The sequence below is a fragment of the Hemicordylus capensis genome, chromosome 6 (genome assembly GCF_027244095.1).
Source record: "Hemicordylus capensis ecotype Gifberg chromosome 6, rHemCap1.1.pri, whole genome shotgun sequence".
NCBI lineage: Eukaryota > Metazoa > Chordata > Lepidosauria > Squamata > Cordylidae > Hemicordylus > Hemicordylus capensis.
The window spans coordinates 142,534,100-142,561,338 of NC_069662.1; the positions used below are offsets into that span (position 1 = coordinate 142,534,100).

General features: G+C 44.4%; 1 protein-coding gene across 19 annotated transcripts in view; it reads left to right on the forward strand.

Annotated features, from left to right (window-relative positions):
• The window catches only part of MYO3A (myosin IIIA), a 168,569-nt gene that overhangs the window by 60,751 nt on the left and 80,579 nt on the right, over window positions 1–27,239 (forward strand). For all 19 annotated transcript variants that reach the window (XR_008310019.1, XR_008310018.1, XR_008310020.1 and 16 more), the window contains 5 exons: window positions 2,234–2,310; window positions 6,582–6,727; window positions 9,536–9,601; window positions 14,269–14,424; window positions 27,093–27,192. Coding sequence is in view for 15 of the 19 variants with exons in the window: in XM_053262732.1 (XP_053118707.1) it covers window positions 2,234–2,310; window positions 6,582–6,727; window positions 9,536–9,601; window positions 14,269–14,424; window positions 27,093–27,192 (545 nt within the window). In the remaining 4 variants the exon portion in view is untranslated. The remainder of the gene's footprint in view (window positions 1–2,233; window positions 2,311–6,581; window positions 6,728–9,535; window positions 9,602–14,268; window positions 14,425–27,092; window positions 27,193–27,239) is intronic.

A 27,239-nucleotide genomic window follows, 5' to 3' on the forward strand; every position in this document is an offset into this window, starting at 1 on the left:
AGGGGAACCTTTGGATCTAACCGTCTTCTCCTTCCTGTGCCACCACAGTAAATGGTTATAGAAACCAGATGCAAATATTCTCTAATTCTTTTAGAGATTGCATCCACATGTAACTTCCTCAATAGGTGTGTTTACTCAAAAGCAAGTCCCAATGAATTCAAGTGCACTTACTCCCTAGTTAGGGTGCATGTTGGTCTGTGATGTCTGTGTGGCTAATTCCACATCCAGGAGCCTAGCCATTGTGAAACCAACAGGTGGGCACCCATGGTTGGACAAAACTGAGAGGGTAGTTGGATTATTCCATGACTTGTTCACCCATTTCTGAAACTGAGAGGATCAACACCTAGGGTTGATTTAATATAAATTTTAATTTTACTAATAATATATTGTAATTTGTTACTGTAGTAATATACTGAATAATGTCTTTCCACACGTGCATTATCCCTTTGATAGATCAGAATTAAAGTCAGTGGTTTTCACACTGTGTTCTGGAGTACCTTGAAAGTTTTTATCAGGGGTTCTTAGGTTAGGAGATAGGAACATAAGAAATTATGTTATACGGAGTTATACGTCTTGGTCCGTCTAGCCCACTATTGTTCATTGACTGGCAGTAACTCAGACACCTGACTGGGTGTCGGGGCATAGGTCTTTCTCATCACCTGTTCTCTGCTCCCTTTAACTGGAGATTCTAGCGACAGAATCTGTGTTCTGCTGCTGAGCTAAACCTCCCCTTAACCTTTCCTCCCCCTTCCATTCCAGAGAAACCACTTGTCTACCACTGCCACTCTTCCCTTGCAATGTGCAGTGGTAGGAGGGCATTGGGTATGTTCTATGGTGCATCTTCCATTCACAGAGGCAGCATTGAGGCCCAGTGGTACGGGCCCTGGTTTTGAATTTGAATGGGAGACATGTGTGAGCACTGTAAGATATTCCCCTTAGTGGGTGGAGCCACTCTGGGAAGAGCGCTTGCATGCAGAAGCTTCCAAGTTCCCTCCATGGCATCTTCAAGATAGGGCTCAGAGAGATTCCTGCCTGCAACCTTGGAGAAGCCGCAGCTAGTCTGTGTAGACAATACTGAGCTAGATAGACCAATGGTCTGACTTAGTAGAAGGCAGCTTCGTATGTTCCTATGGCCAGTGTTCTGTATGGAATGACCATGCACCTTACAACATTCCCCAGAATCCTTGGGGGGAGGGCGTTCCTCGGCAAACAACTCAATGTAGCAAGAGTTCTTCCCTGAAGAGAGTTTGAAAACTCTCTCATTAGGTTTTATTAACAGTTTATAATCCATGTAAATTATTTGTCTGTGATTTGCATGTTTAGTTGTGCTTCACCCAACCAGAGTGGGGCAGTAGTTTGAGTACAGAGACTCTGGTTGGAGTCTCTGCTCGGCCATGAAGCTCACTGATTGATCTTGGGACACTCTCAGCATAAATTACCTCACAGGGTTGTTGTGAAGGAAGAAAGGTTTGTGTGTCTGAGGAAAAACCGTGTATACCACTTTGAGCTCCTTGGAGGAAGGGCAGAATAAAAATGTAATAATAAAATAAATATATCCTAGCACAAATTTGGGTCATTATGTTACAAGAGCAGCCACATTCATTGGAGATATTATCTGTCTTATGTGCTTTGGTTTGTTTGTTTGTTTGTTTGTTTGTTTGTTTTGCTTTTGCTTTTGCTTTTGCTGTTGTTAGTACCACTAGCAGAAGGGTACATACAATTCAGTTATTTTCTGAGGCTGAAGTGAAAACAAAACTATGCAGCCAAGATTTCCACTACTTTGCACTGTACCTTTTAATAAGAGTACCACCAATGTATTTAATTTTGTTTTTAAGCACACTGTACCTTATACATTAGAGTGTATTTTGCTTCTCTCAAATACTCACTGTGGTTTCCTGCTGCTAAGAAAAGAATCCAGAAATACTGTAATCATCCGTCCCAAAAATGTGCAGCCAGGTTGCTTGTAAAAACCCTAATTTAGATCTCAATTCAAGTTCCCTTTCAGGCCACTGAAGGTGGAGGAAATGCAGAATGTCAAGGGTATATTTACCACCCTACAAGGGAGAGTATATTGCTTGCTGGCTTGTGGAGGACTGCAAAAATATGACTAAGCTTTTGAAGGGAAATACCATGTCGGAACATAATTTTGAGGACAATAAGGGGCTATACCCTCTGGATCGAACTCCTAGAACATAACTGTCACACTGGTGTCAATTTGCCTGCTTCCGTTTAGGTGTATCTGCTCAGCTGACCAGCACTCGTCTCCGCCGGAATACATCAGTAGGGACTCCCTTTTGGATGGCTCCTGAGGTTAGATGAGATTTTATTAACTCCTGGTTTCAGAACTATGTGCGTTTCTCTTGTTGCTCACCACTTTCTGGTCTTTTGTCTTTGCAAATGTATAGAGCTCTCTTTGGAGCACTTTAAATCTTTTGAGAAATCTTTTGTTTGAGCAGTGTTAGTTTCCCACTTGGCTCCAGCCTATTTTTAAAATATGTTTCTGCATTTTTCTATTGAGTACAATATGCACCCAAATTTTTCTTAGTAAAAAGAGTTCATTATAATGTGCTCTGTGCACTGATTGTTAATCTAGTGTTTTAAAGTCTGTGTTACATGTTAACTAGTGCATGTATCTGTTTAACTAACTTTATGCATGACATCTTCTCCCCTGTGTTTTCTCCAAGAAAAACTAAACTAAATCCGGCAAGCGAAGTGTATTCTATTGAGCTCCCTACATCCAAACCCAAATCAAACCTTGCACTGAGTATCCCAAGGCATTTTATAAAATGATATAGGTGTTTAAAAGTAGGGGTGTGCAATTTGGATTTTCTGTGTTTCGATTTGTAACTGAATTGAAACAACCCTGATTCGATTTGGATCCGAATCTGACCCATCCGAATCACCCCAAATTCGATTCGGATCCGAATCACGGCTGATCTGAATCGATTCGTGTTTTGGATCTGTCCTATTAATTTCCCCAGATTCCCAGCTTTCACTAAAAAAAAAAAAAAAAAAAAGCTAAGCTCTAGCCCTTATAGAAGTGGAGTTATGGAGCAAAATGTGTGGTCACTATTTTTTTAAGTGTTCAGATTCTTTGGTGTATAATAACTTTCACTCAATGAATCCTTATTAGGATTCATTACACACCTTCATTTCTTCTATTCATTTTGACTGTCTTTTAGACAGTGCCAGTTGTCAACTGCCATGTGCCAACTACACCCCACTCCCACCCGCAAGGCAGTGAGGTACTATTCAGTTTAAGTTAAGCGCCTAATGGGTAGAGGCTACCACCCAAATTGCAGAGGAATTGGACAAATTAATAGGACAGATCTGAAACCCGAGTCTAGCCAATGGACCACAGGGGTGATTCATTTTGTCTCCGAATCAGCTAGATTCGAGTACAAATCGATTTGTATCCGAATCGATCGCACATCCCTATTTAAAAGTTATGGTAAAAGAGACCCATAATTAACAGTCTTGGTTGTTTATTATTTGTTTATTTATTTGTTAGATTTATATACCAAAATGGCTCAGGACGGTTTACAGCACAGTAAAAACAATTAAAACAAGTTAACAGTTAAAATCAAACTATAAAAACAGAAGAAAACCAATTAAACAAACAGCTAAAAAACCCTGGAAAATCAGGGCAGCAATTTAAAACAGTTTGTTTTATTTAAACCATTTATTTAGACCATTTAAAAACCCTGGAAGGCCAGGCCAAACAGATAGGTTTTAAGGACTCTCCTGAAAGACAGTAATGATCTCAAATTGCTTCAACAGCAAGTCTTCTTCACAATCCTAGAGGAAGACCAGGAAGTATACTTCAGATAAGGAGGTGGCAGAAGCAGAGGGGTCTTCTGCAAACCAACCCCCAACTTCTAGATTCCAATGCAACATCAGACATTCTGAAACAAGAGTTGATAAATCATATTTAAGCCTATGCAAATGTCACAGCTATTCAAATTATTCACATAATTTGAATCTATTCAAATTAGCCACATAATTTGAATTTTATGTGTACAGGTTATCTTATTGCTTATCTTATTGCTTATTGCTTATTAGTGGGTATAGGACTTTTAACTCAGAAACATAGAAAACTGCAGCTGAGCTTAGTAATGACAAAGCACCATTGAAATCAATGAGACAAGTTAGTCATGACTAATTTAAGTCTCATTAATTACAGTCAGACTTAGTCTGTATACTGCTTATTGTGTTTTGTGCGTGCATCTTCCATAAAACTGAAGTGGGTGCAATCCTGTTGCATAGAGTTCCATAGATATTTTAATTGTAAACCACAAGTTTGGGGCGGTATAGAAATGTAATAAATAAATAAAATATCAGATTCCTTCAGCTGTTAGGGTGTGTGTGTTTAGACACAACATAATTCTCATGCAATGTTCATAGGATAATACTTTGTTTAGACCTATAGGTATTTCTGCTATTCAACTGTTGTCATTCGAAGTGTACTAAAATTTTAATACTGGGCTATGCTGGAGGCCTCATTATCTGCGGGGGTTCCGTTCCCACAGATTACCATGAACAACGAAACTGTGGATAATGAATAATTGAGTCTATGGGTTCGTGGGGGGGTTAGTTTCCAGGACTTAATAAATAGCACTTAAAGCGGGGGGGATATGAAAATGGGCCAAATAAAGTGCTCTACGAGTCTCCAAGTGTCCAGCAATACCGCACAAATGCTCCCCCTCCCCGCCCAAGTTCCAAAGTGGGGAGGGGAATCGTGGATTTTCTCCTCTTTTAAGGAAATGAGCCACAAAATGGCTCCTGCGGGCAAAATGGCGGCAAGAAATGACCGGCGTTCTAGGTACCACAGGTATGTGGGTTTTAACCATTTCATATCTGTGGATAACAAGGTCAGGTGTCTATTTTATACCTGCGGATATGCAAAACCATGAATAGTGGTTCCACGTAAAACTAGGTTTGCCTGAATTGTGTGGCCTGTTAGGTACATGACAGACCCACGGTTTTTGCAGTCCCAGCAGACAGTGCAAACAGGAACCTTACTAAGCTCCTCGTGGGCTACATTTGGCCTTATGGGTCTCAAATTGTGCTGGCATAACTTGGGATAAGAACAAGGCAGCCAGTCTTTGACAGCTCAGCCAAACCACCCAACTCCTTACATCTCAGTGCTGGAGTAGGTCCTCTCAGACCCCATCCTTCGAAAGCTGCCTTTCACAAATGTCAACCACAGGTCCCATTGCCATTGCTCGTTGAGTGCCCTCCTAATAATGCCTTTCTGTTTTGGAGCACACAAGGGTGGCCCAGGGTCTTGTGGGGCCATATGATAGATAAATAAATTAAATAAAATGAAAATAAATGCCCTGCCCCTACAACCCTGGTGAGGACCAGCCCCCTTTTCAAAGCTGACCTTTGCAAGCTTTGAAAGAGGCGAGGAGAAAGGAAGTTTGCCAGGAGCTGCTGCCTCTCCTGGTGTCTCTTGCAAGCTTTGCAAGGAGTGTGAGGAGAGACAGTCCCTGCAAAGCTTTCAAGGGTCAGGTCCGTCCTGAAGAGCTGCTCTGAGAGCAGCAGCCACAGGGGGCATCTCGCTGCCCTGCTGGCGGGCCAGTCATCTGCTGCCTGAGGTGCCTGCCTTACCTCGCCTCATGAAGGGGCCACCGCTGTGATTGTGGCTGAGGGGGCCTTGCAATTCAAGGGAGTGGTGCTTGGGGCCCAATACCAAGGCTTCCATTAGGTCCCAGATTGTAGGGATTTGCACAGAACCGGGCAGGGGAATTTCTAAGGCAGGGGGAGTTGACTTTAAGGGCAAAGGAGGGTGCACTTATCCCTCCCTCTGCTTTCCCCCCGCCGGCACTCCATTAGCAAAGGCTCCATTGGGGTGGCAGCACACCTGCCGCCCCGTTTCCCCTTTGGCCGGAAGTACCAGGAGTAACCAGCACGCATGTGCATGCTGGGTGTGTGTTCACACATGTCCCGATGGAGCCTTTGCTAACCGAGTGCCGGTGGGGGGAAAGCAGACGGGGGGTAAATGCACCCTCTCCCGCCCTTAAAGTCAAACACACACACCCCCGACCTTTGAACTGGCCAAACAGCTTGTTGTTCGAACCAGTTTGGAGGTCCTTAAAAGGGCCTCCAAACAGTTTCGTGCACATCCCTACTGGATTATAGAATCTAGTCTAGAAGGAAGATACTTGTTGTAGGCTTTTAAAAAAAGATTATGTGCTTAGACAGGCACTCTGTTACCATGGCAATAACTGTGGAGACATGGCTTTTCCTCCACACTGTGTATTATTGCCGTATAGATACATGGCTCAGTGTGTCTCAGTATGTATGTACTGCAGTCATTTTCTGCAGTATGATTGTCATTCATAGGCAGCACAACAGCTCAAGACACAATTTAAATACTCACCTTTCAGAATATTTCCACCATGCAATGTTGTGTAAAAAGTCTCAAATCATATCTGCTCCGATTGCTGCACTGGACCAAATTGAGGCTTGTTTCAGACATAAACATGATTGTAAAATTCCTGTCTGGCAGGTCATCCAATCAGATGCTTTTATCTTGTTCCATTTTTATTTTATTTTTTTACTATCATTATTGACAGGTAATTGCATGTGAGCAACAGTTGGATAGTTCCTACGATGCCAGATGTGATGCATGGTCACTTGGTATCACTGCCATAGAATTGGGGGATGGAGATCCACCGTTGGCTGATTTACATCCTATGAGAGCTCTTTTCAAAATACCAAGGTACTGTCTCTGTGCATTTTTTCCCCTTTTGTATCTTGAATTGCACAGGCAACTTCTTCAGTGGCTATGACTGCATTTAAAAATATAGTTTTAGGAGGCTGCCATATCCTGAGTCAGATCATTGGTCCATCTAGTTCACTTTTGTCTACTCTTAATTGGCAGCAGGTCTCCAGGGTTTCAGAGAGGAGTCTTTACCACCCCTATCTGAAGAGGGTTTATTTTTGATAATCCTGTACATATTGCTCCTGGAAGTGTATAATGCTAAAATTACAGGAGTATCCAGGAATGAGCATTGTGTGACCCAGAAAGGGGTTGTTTACACCAGTAAGCGCTACTGATGAGCCTTGTAATTCATCATGTCTTATCTATTTGCTGTGTAATTGCTGTGTATTAAATGAAACATTGCCATTTTTCTCTTAATATGCTGCAGAACAGTCTTAGAAGTTGGCAAAGCAGAGTTCAGATTGTTGCTGAGGCAGCTGATGAGCGCTGCCTCTACACAGTGAGCTTGTATAATAGTATACATTTCATTCTAGGTTGTTGAAAGGGTAATGTAGCATTTTTGTCTTTAGGAGTGAAACCTAGGAACTATAAAAATTCAAGAAAAGCAGCACTCGAAAAATAGTGGTTACTGTGGTGGATCAATGTAATTTGGTTGCAGACCAGAAACATTCTCAGTTTCATAAGTTTTCCTTTTGGATTTGTGGGTATGTTGTGGCAGCAGATGGAGCTGATTCTGAAGGGAGGTTTCTGCTCAAAACGTCCAGTTGGATTCCAGTATTGTGAAAGCATTAATTATGTTAAAGCAATATTAGATAGCCTGTGTGGTCCAGTGATTAGAATGTGAATTTGGGGAACCCAGGTTCAAATTGCCACCTAGTTACAATGCTCACTGGGTGGCCTTGGACACATTGCTATACTGGTCACACATTATGTTCAGCAGACATACAATCTCTGTGTAGTGTGCTGTATGCATGTACAGTTATTCACAAGTTATGTTGAATACACATACAGTAGTATACTTCCTATTGGTACCCTACATTTTAGGGGTAGTGTGGCCGAGTGGTCTAAGGTGTTGGATTTAGGCTCCAGTCTCTTCAGAGGCATAGGTTCGAGTCCCACTGCTGCCAAGAGCTCCTTGTGGGAGGAGAGCTGGTCTTGTGGTAGCAAGCATGAATTGTCCCCTTTGCTAAGCAGGGTCTGCCCTGTTTGCATTTGAATGGCAGACGTGTGAGCACTATAAGGTAACCCCCTCAGGGGATGAAGCCACTCTGGGAAGAGCAGAGGATGCCAAGTTGCCTTCCTGGCATCTCCAAGATAGGGCTGAGAGGGAATCCTGCCTGCAACTTTGGAGAAGCCACTGCCAGTCTGTGTAGACAACAGTCCTGAGCTAGATGGACCAATGGTCTGACTCAGTAGAAGGCAGCTTCCAATTTCCTATGTATTTCACTTTTTCCTATGTATTTCACTTTTAAAATGAGCACATGGACAAGTCACTCACACAAATACATGTGTACTGAAACATGTATTCACATGCAATGTAATATACTTGTTCACATGGCTCAAAACAGGGTTGGAGGACTGCTCAGCCAGGGTAGGAGAGCTGGACATTACCAACCCACATTCTGTCCTCTGCATTTTATTGAGTGTGGATGAAAAGCTGGCCTGCGCAGCTCCCGTCTTTTCCCATGATCACTCTCCTCTCATCCTACCTTGATCTTTGCAAACACACAACTGATAGGGAGTTGCACACAGTTCTCTTATCCTGACTGGGCACTCCCCTGACCCTGTTCAGGGTTGTGAGCCAGTGAACCCTTTCTCACAAGTAGAGAAAGGGCTCTGACAGGACGAGGGGAGGAAGCCTTACACGCGAGGGGAGGAAGCTTACACAGACACGCGGGCGGGCGGATGAGCAGGTCCTTGTGTCTGGGCGGGTAGATTGCCCGCCCAGATGATCACCAGCCGCTGCCAGTTGCTCTGAGGGACGGGGTGTCAGAGGATCCAAAAAACAAGGTCACTCTCCTAATCTCGTTTTGGAGGGAGGCTCCACAAGCTGGTTTGTCGCCACAGTGGCACTGGGATCAGGCCGATCCTGGTGGTACACATGTACATGCAAAACCGGTCTGGGCTTCCTTAGCCCAGTTTTGCACATGCCTGTGAATAACCTCTAAGTAACCTCATAAGGTTGTTGCACCATTCTAAGGTAAGATGGAAATGTAATATATCATGAGCACATTAAAATACATTTATATCTACATAAAACCGTTTTTGGATCTTTAAAAGTTTCCACATGCATCACCTACTAGTTTCTAATATTTCGCTTTATGCTGATTAAATTCCACATTATTAGATTATAAAGAATTCTTTATTGGTCATAGGATTGATCAGTGGATATGGCTGGTCATTATCTCAGGGGATATAATGATAAATATAACCCACAACATTCACAAACCTCCCAAAATGGAAATGCTTACTACTTTTAAGTCTGCAAGGAATTTGTCATGAAACATTAATAAAAATGAAGAGTTCATTAGCTGTATCATTTTGTGGAAATGCTGGAAAATTGCAGCACTTCTTGATTTATTGGGTAGATATTTTTAAATCCTCCTTTTTGTAAGATGTTGCATTAAGACAATCGGTGGTGCATTCTAAACAAATGCAGGTTTTAAACTAGAGGAATCATTTCTTTTCAATCACTCTTCCAACTTATTAGTCAGGTTGACTTCTCGCACTATATTTGTTGGAAATACATTCTAGCCTGTGATAAAACTATATGCTTCATTCTGTTGTTTACACTGTCTTCTGCAGAAATCCACCTCCAACGTTACGGCAGCCAGAGATATGGTCAGCTGAATTCAATGACTTTATCAGCAAGTGAGTGACAATAAAGCCATTTAAAAGCAAATCAATGTACACCAACCAGTACAATTAAAATAGTACAACTTTGTTCATGACTTAGCAAGCATCCAAAATATTCTGATAATCAATGATGTAGTAAAACGGGTAATTTTTGCGCAAGGTTACATAGGATCTGCTACAGAGAAAACAGTGTTCTTCAACGTGGTCTCTGTCTTCTACACATATGGGCTATGCGCCTGTGCAGAGGCCATGTTGGAATCTAACAAGCTCGATTTCTCCTGCTTTGGGCGGGAATCCTGCCCCCAGCTGCTGTATGCAGCTACACCACTCCTCATCCCCTCAGTCTTTCTTTGTGTGCGCTTCAGTGTACATTGTGGTGTCTTTCGGCTCAGCAACTCGTTGGCTCTGGTAAACTGGTTGTGTTTTCTCCTGTTTTCTTCTGCTTTCTCTAGTTTCCTTGGCTTTTCTCTTCGCGTGGTTGCATTTTTTTTACCTTTGCATTTTTCTTTTAACGGTCTTTCCTTTGAGCTCCGGTCCCAGCTGGGACAGAGCGTGGTAGCCTGCCGGCTCTCAGTGTGTATGCAGGGTACGAAGAACTTTAAAAAGTGTATCTGCTGCGGATCGAAGCTTCCCTCCCCCCGATATGCACGCAGAGTGCCTCTTGTGTTTGGGGGAGTCCCACATTGTCGAGACCTGCCCACATTGCTAGAAGTTTACTAAGCAGGCTCGCAAGAATAGGGCTTCTCGCTTGCGCGCTACCCTGAGGGATTTGGCTCTCCATTCTTTGGAAGCCTTAAAAGTTAAACAGTCTCTGAAAATGGCTGCTTTGATGTCGGCGGACTGATTGGCTGTCGATTCTGTGGAGGACCAGGTCCCGGTATCGGGATCGTCACCCTTGGATGCTTGGCCTTCGGCAGCGCCAAGTGATAGGGCACAGTTGGAGGAGCTCCCCTCGTACCAGGCAGCTTCTGTGATTCCCCCAAATTTATCAAAGGTAAAAACAAAGATGAAGTCTAAGACTCAGAAGCACTCCCCAACGGATCAAGATAGAACCCTGGCCCCTAAGCGGAAGGGATCGACGGACGCCAAGGGATCGTCGGGCCCAACCTCTAAGAAGGCCAAGATGGCGTCGCTCTGTCCAGTGCAAAAACCCTTGGTATCAAGACGTCCTGCTTCACCTGTGACGTCGAGGGCTTTGGACTCGGTTGTGGCGAGGAAACCCGACTGCGCTTCGGCTGAGGAAGAAGCCTGTGTTCCACCTGAGTTCGATCCCAATGCTTCGTGGATTCCTAGATGTAGGTCGTCTACAAGGCGATACCAAGAAGAGCGATCCTCGGCATATCGGCAGGATCTGTCCTGGGATTATCGGGATCGATGTCGTACCATGGAGTATAATTCCCCGCTTTTGGAATCAGAGCATGTCTACACCTCCTGGCATTGGGACCCAGGTTCCTATGATCACTACCAGGTGGACGGCAGCTCAGACTGCTCAGACTGTGTTCGATCCCGTTATGGGTCTCACTACCAGGAAGACCTTGAGTATCTGCAACCTTCAGCACCTAGGACTGTCCGGATGCCCCCCACGCATGCGGAGGGGTGGCCGTGTTCCTACTCTCCATGTCATTTGCCTCAGGACAGGGAGGATTGTGCTGGGGAGTTCATGTCAGTATCTAAGCTGCACCAAGAGACAGTTCCAGTTCAGCAGTCGCCACCGGAACCTTCAGTCCCAGCTATGGCCCACCCGGCTGATATGCCTGGTTCCCCATCAAGTTCGACCCCTGTGCCTCAGGACCAGTTGGTCCTGGGAGACCCTACGTTGGACATCGAGGATAGTTCGCAGGACTCGGAAGCTGTCTCCCCAGGTTCATCCCCACTTGATCTCCACTCGGATTCAAAGCCAGTCTCTCCGTCGGAGGACCTGAAAATGTATACTGCCAATGTGACCTGTATGGCGTCGGCTCTGGGGGTGAATCTCAGTACCCTTCAAGAAGGGGAGCTGGACCCCCTGATCAGCCTGCTTGACTCAGAGGCCAAGGTGCTTGCTGCCTTGCCCTTCAAGCCAGCCTTGTTGAAAGTGGTGAAAGCCCACTGGAAGAAGCCTAATACGCTCTCTCTGCCAAATAGGCGCCTGGAGAACTTCTACAGGGTGCAGTTCCAGGAGGCTACAGCCTTTTTAAAAGTCGCCCTACCTCGAACTGTATCGTTGTAGAGGCCTCTTTACAGAGGTCCAGGAGTCATAGCCAGTCAACCCCAAGTGATAAGGCAAGAAATTGGACTCCTTTGGGAGAAGACTTTATTCTGCTGCAGCCTTGCACTCACGTGTGGCAAACTATCAAGCATATAATGCTAGTTATAACCACTTCTTGTGGGAGAGAGTGGGTCCTTTCTTGGATCTCCTTCCTCAGGATAAGTGGGATCCTGCAAGGTCCTTTCTGAAGGAGGCCATGCAAGTCTCCAAGCAGGAACTGTATTCTGCCTGTCACTCCGTGGAGTGTGCCACTAAAGTGATGGCCACGTCTGTGGCACTTTGACGCCATGCTTGGCTTAGGCCATCTGGCCTTCAATATGAGACTCGAGCCAGGGTGGAGGACGCAAACCCTGCGCTCTGTACAATGCCTGTTGGGCCACATGGGGTCCAGCACTTACGTTATCCCTCACACACACCTTTGGATGCGCCTCCTTCAGAGGTGGTTTTTTGATTTCTTTGATCTGCTTTGGGATCCGGGTCATCTTCAGCGTTCACCCCCTCTGGAGGTACAAGTGGTGGTCCACTGGTGGATGGAGGTCCGGCACCTAAGCATTGGTGCCCCTTTCCAGGAGCCTCCTCCCTCCTGAGTGGTCATGACGGACACCTCGGAGCTCAGTTGGGGAGCTCACCTGGATGGCCTTTGCCTTTGAGCCTTTGGCTTCTATTGACCCTCATCTCCTTTCTTGGAAGGTCGCTTCTTTGGTGGCCGTTACCTCCGCCAGGAGGGTTAGTGAATTGTGGGCCCTGTGGGCTGATCAACCATACCTGCAGTTCCATAAGGACAAGATAGTACTCAGGACAGATGTCAAGCTGACGTGACTTGCCAAAAAGCTCCAGTTTTGTCATTAAAAAGCCAGACTGGAATTTGCTAAAATGCATGTTGACAAGCCACAATGCTTCTGGAAGAATGTCCTTTGGACAGATGAGACAAAACTGGAGCTTTTTGGCAAGTCACATCAGCTCTATGTCCACAGACGAAAAAATGAAGCTTTCAAAGAAAAGAACACCATACCTGCTGTGAAATATGAAAGGCTTGGTTAGGTTTTGGGGCTGCTTTGCTGTGTCTGGCACGGGGTGCCTTGAGTCTGTGCAGGGAACAATGAAATCTCAAGATTATCAAGACATTCTGGAGCGAAACATACTGCCCAGTGTCAGAAAGCTCTGTTTCAATCGCAGGTCATGGATCCTCCAACAGGATAATGACCCAAAACACACAGCTAAAAACACCCAAGAATGGCTAAGGACAAAACATTGGACTTTTCTGAAGTGGCCATCTATGAGCCCTGATTTGAATCCTATTGAACATCTATGGAAATAACTCAAACATGCAGTCTGGAGAAGGCACCCTTCAAACCTGACACAGCTTGAGCAGTTTGCTCAGGAAGAGTGGGCCAAACGACCTGTTGACAAGTACAGAAGTCTCATTGAGAGCTACAGGAATCGCTTGTTTGCAGTTATTGCCTCTAAAGGTTGTGCAACAAAATATTAGGTTAAAGGTCCCATCATTTTTGTCCATGCCATTTTCATTTGTGTTATTCTTTAAAATATTCTTTTGCATCAAAACTCTAAAACAAAGTCTGATTTTTGTTAAACGTGGAATAAACAATGATGGGTGCCAATTACGTTTGTCAATTTCAAGTTATTTTAGAGACAATTGTGGGTTCTTCTTTTTTCGTGGAGGGGTACCAACACATTTGTCCATGTGTGTATTCTTTTCCAGCTTGGGCATGTCCAAGTGTTAAGAATGGCCTCCTCAACTATAGAAAAAGAAACGTTGGTCTTGCCTTGAGGGGTTCTTTTTCATAGTTGAGGAGGCCATCCGACTCACCCTAGGAATCCGCTGGTATATTCTCATACCGTCTGGGTGGAGGTTGCTCGTTTTGGGGAGGTTTTGACTTCCAGGGGTTTCAGCTTTGTAGTATCTTATTCCCTGCTGTTTTCTTCTGCCTCTTTGTTTCTAGCATTACCCATTTTGTTTGGGGTTTTATGTTCAGTATACATTTAACATTTGCTGTTGGTTTTTTCGTGTTCTTGTTTGGCACAACAGTCCCAGAACTGGGGATTTGCCGCCTTCCAGGCAGGAAGCTAGCCACACCTACAGTTCAAAAGGTCAGGTCCTAGTAGTGGTTAAAAAAAAAAGCCCCACCTTTAATATATGAAATAAATAAAGCACATGATTCCATTGTCCCCTTGGTCTTCTCCAAATCCTTCCATAGCTGTCAGCAACATCTTGTGCATAGGTGAAGTAAGATACCATAGAGAGAAAGATGACTGGAGAATGTTCTGCCGCCATCCAATTCTGGTAGGGGAAACAGTAGCCTGTATTTGTGATACCCCAACTTGTAATGAGGCTCTTGTGCCTGTTCCCAGCCCCACACCCTCTTTTGATTACGTAATTGTATTTTCTAAAGATTATTCTTTTATGCCAGTGCAGGTGCTTAACCAAAGATTATGAGAAGCGCCCGACAGTGTCTGAGCTCTTGCAACATGATTTTGTGAAGCAGGCTGAGGGCAAGGAGAACATCCTGCAGATGCAGCTGACAGAATTCATTGATGTGCATCAGCAAATGGGAATAACCGAAAAAGCAAGGTATTGTTTTTTTAATTGATCTACATATGACAAAAAGGCATTTCCAGCCTATGTAATGCTTACTGTTACAATATACAGCAGGGTTCAGACTACCCTAGCCTCTACTTGCAAGTCACTGAATGGATGCGTCCAAAGAGTGTGTACGTTTAGAATCCCCTCTTGAACATATTCTGGGATTCTTTCTGGAGTCCCAGTCTGGCTCAAGATTTGGTGTCAGTTCTGCTGTCATCTAGTATTTAGATCTGGCTCCAGATTTGGATGTAACCTTTACAAGGGACGCTCAAAAGACCTCCCATCATAATTACCATAGATAATGTTTGTGGTTATGATTGCCCCTGCCAAAAATAAAGTTCTAGAAGCAGTTTACATAGCAAAAAGAATGAGAAGGTAGTTCCCTGTCCCAAAAGGGCTCACAATCTAAAAAGAAACATAAAGGAGACACCAGCAAACAGCCTTTGGGAGGAATTCTGTACTGGGATGAATACGAATACAACAAATATTTATATATTGCTTTTCAACAAAAGTCCCCAAAATGGTTTAGGAGAGAGAGAGAGAGAAACAAAATGGCTTTAAATAAATAAAATGAATAGTTACTATCCCCTGCTACGTATTATTATTGTTGTTGTTGTTATGATTATTATTTATCAAATTTGTACACCACCCCAAACTTTCATCTCTGGGCGGTTAACTATAGCATAAAACAAGTTAAGAACATATAGAAAAAATTAAAACAATTTAACAATTTAAAAAATAAACCAGAGATTAAAACCCCCCACATTTAGGAAGCTAAGAAAGCTTGGGTGAATAGATGGGTTTTCAGGTGTCTTTAGAAAATTGCCAGAGATGGAGAGGATCGAATCTCAACAGGGAGCGCATTCCACAATCTCGGGGCAGCAACCGAGAAGGCCTGCCTGAAAACCAGTTTGCAATGGATCTAGATAATCAATTTCCTCCAAGACCGCCTGGAGCTGAGAGGCCACCACCCTCTCAATTACCTTGCCCAGCCATGGGAGGTTGGAAACAGGCCTATAATTGCTCAACTCTGAGGGATCTAATCAGGCTTCTTTAGAAGAGGTCTAATGATTGTCTCCTTAAGACAAGGAGGCATCCTGCCCTCCCTCAGAGAAGCATTTATGATTTCTACCAGGCTGTGTACAACAACCTCCCTGCTAGATCGAACAAGCCATGTTGGACAAGAGTCAAGAGAACAAGTGGAAGGCCTCACCACGCCAAGCAGTTTGTCCACATCCTCAGGAGTCACAAACTGTGAAACTGATCCAGTCAAAACACATAAGAGGAGTTGTTGGGCACCTCCAGCTCAGACATCAAATTAATTGTGGAGTCTCCATCTAGATCGGCCCAAATCTGAGAGATTTTGTCTGCGAAAAACTTTTTAAACACATCACAGCGGGTAACTAATGACTCCAAATTCTGGTTCAGCGGGGGCGGGGGCAGATACTAGTCCCCTCACAACCCTGAACAATTCCACTGGACATGAACTCACAGAGGTAAAACGGGCAGAAAAGAACCACCTCTTTGCTGCATGTATTGCCTGAGCATAGATATTTAGATGTGCTCTATGTCGCAGTCTGTCAGATTCAAGTCGAGTCTTTCTCCACTTGCGCTCTAGTCGCCTACCTTGCCGCTTCAGCCCCCGTAGATCTTCCTATATACCAAAGAGCCGAATTTGAAATGGGTCGGAGGGGACACTTGGGAGCAATCGTGTCTACTGCCCTGGTGAGCAAGCTGTTCCAATTCTCAAGCAGGGCATTAACAGGATCACCAGCAAAGCCAACACTAAATCCCTCCAAGGCTTCTTGGAATCTTACTGGATCCAATATCCTCTTCGGGTGGACCATTCTAATGGGCCCTTCGCCACTGTGGTGGTGGGAAGTGGTTGTAAGTCCAACCTTAACCATATAACAAAGCACCAGTTTTTAAGGTGCCTCTTTGACCAGTTAGTAGGGTTTACTGTTTAACAAAACACAAAATTGTGGTGTGGTGGCTAGAGTGTTGGACTAGGACGGGAGACCCCTTGTTCAAATTCCTAATCAGCCACGACACGTACTGGGTGACTCTAAGGTCCCTCGAGTACTCATGTCTGTGCATGCACACATGTTTTTTTGATGTCCTCTCAGTTAATTTTGGATCCTGCTCAGGTTGAAACAGGAAGGCCCCATTCTGAATGCACTTGCGCGCACACTGCCTTGATGCTGCCGCCCAGAACAAAACTCATTCCGCATGAGATAAATTAGAGGGAACACTGCTGAGGGCCAGTTGTTTCTCTCTCAGCCTAAACTACCTTACAGGGTTGTTGTGAGGATAAACATAACCATGTACACCACTCTGGGCTCCTTGGTGGAAGAACAGAATATATAAAAGTAGTAAATAAAAAACAAGTAAAATGGCCTTTAGCATACTTTCTGTGGTTATGGTATTTCTAGAATTACAAGGAAGTCTTTTATTTTATTTATTTATTTATTTAAACATATTTTTATACTGCCCAAAACTCATGTCTCTGTTAATATTTGAATATGCATAGTGTAGCTCAGTGTGATGTCACTGAGTTCACACAAGAACATCTGGAACTGATTTTCATTTTCTCTTGCGGAAAGGATGTTGTGTGGTCTAAGCTAGACATGCACAACTCTTGACCCAGCAAACCAAACAGAGCCCACCAGCCGTGCTTTCTAGGTGCTGAACAACTGCTTGGAGAGCCAAGTAGATCATCCTTATGTGGGTCATCACACGTGGCTGGCGAGCCTAGACCTACACAACCTGCCAAACTGAGCAAAACACAGCAAAATACTAGAAAGTAGACTTATTTTTGTTTCTTGACAATGCACATTTACTACCTTATGAGCGAAATGGCAGACTATAAAAAGAACAAAACAAATCCCTAGATCCCACTGCAAGATGGCAAGAAGACATTGAACTGTCATAAATATCAATAAGAATAAATGTGGACAATTTTAATATAATTGCTCTGTGCCTCTAATTTGATACAGGAAAAATGACAGCAGCAATTGTCAGTGGTCTTCGACTATTACCAATTAATTAATTAATTAATTAATTAATTAATTAATTAAACATCCATATAATCACAGTGATTCTTGTTAAAGAACTAACCAGGATATCTGAGCCATGCAGAGCTTATTGTTAGAACCCAGTCAGCCCTGCAGGGCTCAGCTGTCCAGGGCTCAGCTGTCCTGATTCTGTCACCAGAATCACTGTGATTGTGTGAACGCAGCCATAGTAGTAGTAGTGGCCGACATCCTCACTAATAGTATGGAGGCACTGCATGGAAAGCACCTCGGCAGCATTTAATAATCCAGAGTTCCACTGCAGTGGTGGGCAATTTTTGCAAATCTCTTCTTCCCTCAGAAGCACTCTAACATGCAAAAATACATCCCTAAGGGCTGCATGGCCCTCAGGGACATATTTATGGGTGCTAAAGAGAACTTCCAGAGGGAATGAGAGAGTGGCGAAAATCACCCCCCACCATGGACTCTGGATTAGTAAATGCTGTGGAGGTGCTCTGCATGCAGTGCTTCCACACAATTAGTGAGGATGTCAACAAGTGTGGGGGGAAACCACATTAACTGATAGAAACACTTAGAAGTCTTGTCGGCATATACAGAATACAGCCTGCTGTTTCTTCTAAGTTTAATGTGGCTTGAAGTGAATAATGTGGCAAATGAACAGGCTCTGTTGTTGCACATGAAGGAAACATATTGCCAGAAATGCTGTGACGTACAGAGAAAGATATTTTCATTCGTGTTCAGAGGGTATTTAGCAGTGTAATCTATGCATCAACAAGCTCTTAGTATCTTGCAGCCTTTGTATGAAATTACCAAAAGTGTCTTGGCTCACTGTCAGAATTCCTGAAACAACTTCATCAAAGTAATGTACTGGATGTGAAATTTAGTAGATGATTAGTATTGATGTATTTCTTTCTTGCTTCAAGGTAGGGCACAGTAGAGTGTTTCTTGTTTCTTTTTTTTTTAACGAATCTAAGGACTTAGAAGATTTTTTTCTTTTGACACTACCAGTTGTTAGTGTCACTTCTTTATCAAATGAACTGCATAGAGCAATCTCATTAAAATCAGTCACATGTCTTCTTCTTCTAAATACCTCTAAGCTCAAACTTTTCCTCCTGGGCCCTTCCTCCCTGTCTGGAGAGTGGCAGCCTCAAAGAGGGTAGCTTTCTGGTCTAGAGTCTGTCTTGCTCTCCTCCTCCCTATGTGATCTTGTCTAGCCTGTTGCCAGCACTGGCATGCAGACATCAGGAAGTGCAGTGCTGTGAAAGAGGCTGTGCTCTTCACGGGGCTTGGGTTCCAAGTGTGCCATTTCCAGGCATTCAGGCTCTGAGGGTGCTGTTTCAAGGAGCTCCAGTTTGGAGTCCTTTCAAGCTCTGGCCTGGTGTTGGGGCCTGGGCTTGATTCTAATGCTGGTCCTGCCTCCTTAAGGTCAGGCTTAGAGTCACTGTGCAAGGCAGGGGTCATGATACTCATGAAGTTCTGAGGATTGGAGCTGTAGCTCAGTGGTAGAGTATCTGCTTTGCATGCACGAGGTCGCAGGTTCAATCCATGGCATCTCCAGGTAGGGCTGAGATAAATCCCTTTCTGAAGCCCTGGAGAGCTGCTGCCAGTCAGAATAGACAATACTGAGCTAGATGATGATGATGATTAATTGGATTTGAGCCAGTGGTCTGACTCAGTAAATGGCAGCTTTCTATGCGCCTATGATGCTGACTGCCTACTAACCTATGCCAGATTTAGCACCTAGGACATGGGAGCTGCAGCGTACCCACTACACTTGGGAGATGCTTAGAGTGGCCTGTGTTTGCTTCTTGGATGGCAGCCTCGTATCTATCACTATAGGGGCTAGTGTGGTCCATCACCCCCAAGGCTCTATGCAAAGAAAAGAGCTGCGTCCTGTTCCACAACATTCTAGTTGAGGCCGTAGTAACTTGTGGGAAATTACTTAATTATTTTCGCATCATTGTTCAGGTACTGCTTGTCATAATGAGCTCTATGCCTTGACACTTTCAACATGTTGCAAAAGGCTGTGGTGTTCTTTACAAAACTCTTTTCCATCCTCTTCCTCCACAGCTCAGCCATATGAAGCAGTTTTGCTTGCCCTAACATGCTCCAGTGCATAGCAATTAAATGACTAAAAGTGACACTCAAGTGGGGGATTATTCCGTCAAGTATTATCCGGCAAGATCAGCTTGTCTTCTGTTGTCTCATCTGCCCATTTGTGTTTGGCAATCCAGGAAGAATTGTAGTAACGCTTGTGGTTCCTGTAGCTGATTTAATTGGGTTTTACTACAAAGGTTTTTTTTCCTAAATGCATGCACACGTGCACACACAGTCAAACCAACCCTACAGGCAGCTGGACAGTATTTACAAGAAGAAGGCTCAAAGGCTTCTTCAAAGGCATGTTTTGCAATGATATGTTAAGGAGACAAGTGTGTGAGGTTTTAAGAAAATAGGTTTTGAGTGGCAGTTGAGTGGCTTTCAAGCCCTAAAAAAACATAATCAGAGGACCAGTATAGACATAATGTGTAACCTTGGTAAGCACTAACCCTTGTTATTGCTCTAATCTTGGTTCAGATCCCACATTGCAATGAAACCTTGACTTAAGCTTACTGACCTAAGCCCTGCTGCCAGAAGGGTTGCATAGGGAGACTCCCCACAATTGTGACCCCCCTCCCTGTCCTGTTGTAAATAAGTTTATTCTTAGGAAATCTGAGTCGCTAGAATTCAAACATGGAAGAACAAAAGATATCTATAAAACAGCACTCTCTGTCCCATGGTGGTCTAGTTCAAGGCTACTCACGTGTGGCCCTCCAGGTTTTTTAAGACTACGGTTCCCAGCATCCCCAGCCATAGTGGCCAGTCATCAGGAATGAGGGGGGTTGTAGGCCAATATCTGTAGGAAGGCTGAAGTCAGGTAGTCCTGATCTAGTCCATACTTATATTAGTTGCTGGTAACGATTTCCAGTCTCGTATCCAGTGGTGCCTAGGAGGCAGCCAGCATCAGTTGTTTTTAAGCATATGTTGTCTAGTAACTAAGAAAAGTTATGCTAAATCATGCTAATGATTTATGCTAAATCATTGTAAACCGCTTAGAGAGCTCCAGCTATAGAGCGGTATATAAATGTAAGTGCTATTGCTATTGCTATTGCTAAAAGGGAAACAGGAGTTGACTCTGTAACAGCAGCAACTCCCAAACTACTAGCCAAACGAATCCCCCAGAACCACTTTCTTCACAGCAGGGTGAATATTACGGATACGTGTAGGTCAAGGCTGCACAGCTTTGTCCCTCCTGCAGTTGTTGGACTACAACTCCCATCATATCAGACTGTTGGCCATTGTGGCTGGGGATGGTGGGAGTTGTTATTGATTTTGATTTGATTTGATTTGATTTGTAAACCGCCCTTCCAAAATGGCTCAGGGCGGTTTACAGTTAAAACAAACCACTGTAGTCCAGCATCTGCAGGAGGGCCAGAGTTGTGCAGCCCTGATGCAGAGAGCCCATCATTGCAACTGAGGCTTGCATATCTTAAGGCAAGGGTTCCCAACCTGTTGTACTCCAGGTGTTGCTGAACTACAACTACCATCATCCCCAGCTCCAGTTTATCATGGCTGGGGATGATGGTAGTTGTAATTCAGCCACATTTAGAGTATCACAGGTCCGAACCCCTGCCTTAAGGGAGGGTACCACACATACTAGGTGCCCTCTGAAGGTCATGGCTAATAGGTAGCGGAGAAATGGAGCACATGTTGCCCCAAAGCTGAGTAGTAAGAGAGTAACCCATCATAAAGTATGATGGTTGAAGGAGTTTTTTTACCCTAAAATAACATTATCGCTGTACCCGCAATTTTGTTCATCCTCTTGAATCATCCAGAATTGTGCCCTTGTTTTCTTTAACTTAATCACCAAGTTGGTTTTCTTAAGGCTTTTGTGTTTGCTTATTTGTTCTTTTGTCATTGGAAATGAAAATGTCTTTGCTGAGTTTGGAATCTTTCCTATCAGGCAAACTATTCTAATTACCTTACAAATGGCAGCAAGTAGCCAAGGAGCTGGAGGGAGGGTATGCCCTTCATGAATCACACCGTTTTCCATGCTATTTTAGGAGACATCAAAAATCACTTCTGTGCATGTTGACAATGGTTCTGAAAGAGCTCCAGTGGCCTCATTTTGCTTTGATTGAAAGACTGTGTGGGTGGGGGGGAGAAAATGAGCAGAAACAATAATTGTCTTGAGTCATTCAGTTGTCAATACAGCCTTGATGAAGCAGCTTGTCAGGTTCTTGGAAACAGCTGTGGGACTGGATGTCATTGCAAATACCAAGAATAATAATTTCACAGAATGAAATGGGAGCAATAGAGGAGAAACAAGATATTTCTGTTTGCCATCGCTGTGAGCAGGATGGTAAAGAAAGCCCATCTGCAGATGTCAGCTGCGAGAATCATTTTTATAGTACTTCTTTATTGGGGCTAAGAAAGTGAAGCAACGTCACTCTCTCCTTGAAGGGGGTCTGTGGCCTTTGAAGACAAAGCAGGCAAAATATTGTGGTGTGCTCTTCTCTGTGTGTTGCGCTGTGAGGAGCGCAGCCTAGTTTGTCAACTTGTACTTAAAACAATCAAGGGCTGTTCTTACATTTGCTGCTGGAGTCAAAGAAGCTTCCTACCCTAGTTTGGGAACTGTGCATGTTAGATATAAATAAGGTTGGAGGCAGGGAGCTTTCTCATCTGTCAAGCCCCAACTAGGGAGGGGTGTTTTATCCTACCTCATTCCAAAGCAGGAAACTGAATCTGGGTAGAGCATGCTCATTCTATCCAGCTGGAGTTTGACAGACGAGCAAGCTTCCTGCCTCCCACCTTAGGAACAAAGGAAACTGCCATATACTGGTTATTACCTTTAAAGCCCTGAACAGCTTGGGTCCATGCTATTTGAGAGTGCCTCCTTTGTCATGAACCCTGCCCCCTTCTACAATCTTCTGGAGAGGTCTGGTTATGGTTGCCACCAGATCGTCTGGTGGCGACTCAGGACTGGGCTTTCTCTGTGGCTGCCCCCGGGCTTTGGAATATCCTCCCTGCTGAAATAAGAGCATCTCCTTCTCTGTTTGTTTTCAGGAAGACCCTCAAGACTCTCCTGTTCTCACTAGCTTTTAATTAGAATTGATTTTAATAATTTGTTTTGTATTGTTTTGATATGTATTTTAATCTGTGATTTTTAATAAAATTTGCACACTGCCTAGAGATATACATATCAGGCAGTATAAAATATAATAAATAAATATACCAAGTCAGACCATAGGTCCATCTAGCTCAGCATTGTCTACACAGTCTGGCAGCGGCTTCTCCAAGGTTGCAGCAGGCAGGAATCTCTCTCAGCCCTATCTTGGAGATGCTGCCAGGGAGGGAACTTCGAACTTTCTGCTCTTCCCATAGCGGCTCCATCCCCTGAGGGGAATATCTTACAGTGCTCACACTTCTAGTCTCCCTTTCATATGCAACCAGGGCAGACCCTGCTTAGCTAAGGGAACAAGTCATGCTTGTTACCACAAGACCAGCTCTTCTCCTTGCTTTTATCGAATACACAATCTAATATTAGGAGTGTGCATAGCTCCCAAACTAGGCTAGGAGGCTTCTATCCTAGTTCCAGTTGTGAGGACCAGGCCTTCAAGGTACAAATTGGATAGATGTGTTGTGCAACTGAGTGTACATAGGAGAAACCTCAAGGAACATGGTGAGAAAAACTGACATTCCAGAAGGAAGATCCATATGGGGAGGGGGGGATGAAAGAAAGAAAAGAAACAGAAGATCTTCCTAGTGTCTTGGTTTATTTTACTGCTCCATGGTTTCATCTGCTAAAACTGTAGGCTAAATGTGATACCACGCTGGCAATTATTCTAGCAACACTTCTCTATATTTGGCCATGTGATAAAAATAAGTCCTAATATGCAATGGCTTACACCAGAAATGGGAAATGACAGTTTGACCCAAAGTCTTTTCCTAGGGTGATGGGAATAAATAGCACAGGGAAAGCAAGCTGTCGGTTCATACATCTGTCATTTGTGGGGGCATAAGCAGACTTAATCTGAGTCACCCTGTTGACTGGGCATGCCTTGAAAAGATATCTCCATGTACCACCTCATCGAGTTGCATGAAAAGTACAAATTTGGTTAAAATTCAGACATAATTTCCCCTTATCGGAGTGCCCACAGCCTCATCTGGATGTTTACTGTGCCAGCAAATAAATGCTTAGAATGAGGAACACTGTTAGCCCTAACCTTGCATTAAAATTGCAGGGTGTTTATTGGAGGACATTTTCACACACAAGACTTCAATAGCCTTTGAATGTTCCTTGCACTCTTTGTGTGAATGTGCGTCGGAGCTTGCTATTTTGAAATTAAGGGCAGGGGCAGATAAAGCCAGAGAGAGTCTCAGGGTGAAAGTTGTTTGCTGGCAACAATGGGCGTCCTGGATGATCAGAACAGCCAAATTCAGAAGCTTTTATAGGTGTCAGAGATTATTACCAGACCAGAGCAAAAATGTCTTGAAATGAGAACATTCAATTTAAAATCTTGAGAGTGCACAGGGACAAAAGTGCCGTGAGCCCAGCCCCCAGTGACACAGAATCTGACACTGAAGAGAGAAGATCACTGCTGGACCCTGACCTGTGTCACGACACCTGACCAGAGCCTGAGAGGGAGTCTCTTGAGACAATGCCTGTCGAGCCTGAGCCCCGCAAAATGACACCCTCAGGACCAGTGTTCTCTGTAGCAGGGATTCCCAGATGATGATGATGACTACAACTCCCAGCATCCCCAGCTGAAGTGGCCTTTGGCTGGGAATTGCAGGAATTGTAGCCAACATCTGGGAATCCCTGTTACAGGGAACACTGTTCAGAACCCATGTTCTTAGGGGAGCCGACTCCTCCTCGTCCATCATCTTGTGTGTCAGCACCAGCAACAGGCAAGACAGGATCAGCTGGAGAGGAGGAGGAGGAGGAGTGCCAAACTCCAGGCCAGAGTCCTAAACACCTGCCCTTTTAAGACTGTTGCTCTCCAGACAGGGAGGTGGAGCATGGCAGGGGCAGTCTGAGCTCAGAGGTATTTAAGAGCTCAGTCTGCCTCTGGCTGGTGTCAGATCAATATGTCCCATGGCTCTGTCCATGGTGCTGCCTTGCCTCATCAGCCACCAGACCTCATGGACTCTGTGCTGCAGGATGGAACTGGACAAAAGGGAGAATGACCCTGGGCACGCACACCCCACCCCCATTACCTTATTTCACACTGCTGCTGTTTTGGAACAGCAGCACTCTCATACTGGCTGCCAGGTGGCAGCTCTCAGTTTTCCAACTACTGTTTGCCCCAAGCAATGACATGCTGTGTCATTGTGAGCGGAATTCTGTGGGGGGAAATAGTGGCTGCCAGTGAGGGGATTTTAGGGTTTTTGTAGTGGCTGCCACCCACAGCAATGTTGTGCATGTGCAGGGGGAGAGGAGTGATTTTTTTACTGACCTCCTACCTCCACAGCCCACTTTGGCTGCTGACAGTATGCCCCTGTGAATTGTGGGAGCCTCAGATATGTGTTTTTGGGAGGCACAGAGGACTGCCAAAGGAAGGGGAGGGTCAGCAAAATTTGTCCCTCTCCTGTTGTGCATGCAAAAGGTTTTTGGTTCGTGAAAGGTTAGTCTGGATGTCAGCAGTTGAATTTGTGTGAAGTAACTTGCCTAGGGAGCAAGAGGTTGCCAGTTCAAATCCCCGCGGGTATGTTTCCCAGATTATGGAAAGCACCTATATCGGGCATCAGCGATATAGGAAGATGCTGAAAGGCATCATCTCATACTGCGCAGGAGGAGGCAACAGTAAACCTCTCCTGTATTCTACCTAAGAAAACCACATGGCTCTGTGGTTGCCAGGAGTCAGCATTGACTCGACGGCACAACTTTACTTTTTTACCCCACTATGTGCCGGTCCCTGAAAAACCGCCAGATGCTCCCATTTTCACTATCTGCAGCTGAGTGGTGGAAATGGGAGGTCTCTTTTTTGACAGCACTAGTTTAAAGAAGCTTCCTGAGATAGTGTGTCTGGTTTTGTGCAGTTTCCTCATTTGACTGGGTGGTGGCAGCAAACAGGCTGAATGCCTATCTAGCATTCTTTGGGGCGCCAGTGCATGACCCATTGTGGACTGGACTCTTGGCAGTGTGCATTGCAAATAGTTGTTAATTCAGAAGAGGAAGTAGAAAAGAGGCATATGTAATTAAAATGTGAATGCTGACCCATGTAGCTTTTACTTTTACAATATAAACCAATTTAAGCCTCAGATATGAAAAACACCAAAATAAATTGAGAAAAACACCAAAAACAAATGGGTGCAAATGCTTAACACTGTGGTGTCTATTCCAGTGGTTCCTAACCTATGGTCTCTGGACCACTGATGGTCTGCAAGGTTGCTGCAGGTGGTCCGTGGGGCGGGATAACATTATCATATAATCTCACTGGTAGGCCTGCTGCAGGTAAATGTACTGTGGTATGTATGATATGTTTGTGAATGAGAATAATAAATTAGAAATAACTGCATTTTGATACCCCTTGATATGTGTGTGTGTGTGTGTGTGTGTGTGTGTGTGTGTGTGTGTGTGTGTGTTTGACTCCCATCAGCTATAGGCTATGTTAAAAATGGCTTTCTCACATGGTTGTCAGCAAAAGCTTTTGATGACAATGTAGCAGGTCATGTAAAGGAAAAGGTTTGTGGCCCGGTTCTAAGAACCGGTGATGATTCCCCTTTACAAGTTAAGGGTGCATTCCATAATCCCCATCCTAATGGTAGCTGGAGGGGAGCAAGAGAAAGAGTACTTGGTACCTTTAACAGAGGTGGCGGAGAGATATCTAAGGTGACAGGGGCTCCTCCAAGTCCCCCCAGTGGCCTTTCGGATTACAGCCCAGGCCAGCTTCAGTGCAGAGACCATTTTTGTGACCTACGTGCATTCGCAGAGGTCATTTACACATCACCACACAATTTGTGTGGAGGTCACGGAAATGGTCTCCGCATATGTGCAGAGGCCTGAACCAGACCACAGCACAACCTCACGCTCAGGAGGCCGGCAGGAGACTTAGTGAAACCTCCTCCACCCCCAATGCCTCTGATGTCTCTCTGTGGCCACCAGTAAAGGGACGGAGGAGTAACCTTTCTCCCCACCCCACTACCTTTAGGATAGGGATTAGGGAATATTCTCTTTACCTGTAAAGGAGAATCCTTGCTGTGTCCCCCTTTTACAAGTATCCCTGAATCAGCCCACGAACCAGTTCGACCAAACCTAGAACTGGCCAAACTGGTTCCATGCACATCCTTAATTCTAAGCAGACAGCAGATTTTAGTATATTATCACTGGATCTGTGGGGGAAGAAAGCTCTCACTTGAATACTCAAGGTATTCAATACTCAAGAATACGCAATTAAACCAACTATGAATGCAGAATTGTAAGCACAGCAGTACACCCACATACCTTAATACAGCTTAAGGAAGACCAAAATACAGAGTCGTGAAGAGAATATTGTTTCCTTTCATTTACCCGTTTATAAGTCAGTTAAATCAACATGTTCTGTCCATGTGGTTTTATTCCCCAATTTATGTTTTCTTGTACAGATTTGAGCGCATTCATACTAAGAAAGGGAACTACAGTAGGTCTCCAGCTCCAAACCAGGAGGATGTAGATGATTTGGCAACCTTGGAAGTATTAGATGAGGTAAGTCATTCTAATTTTGCTTTAAGTTTTTGTACAAAGAGGGGGAA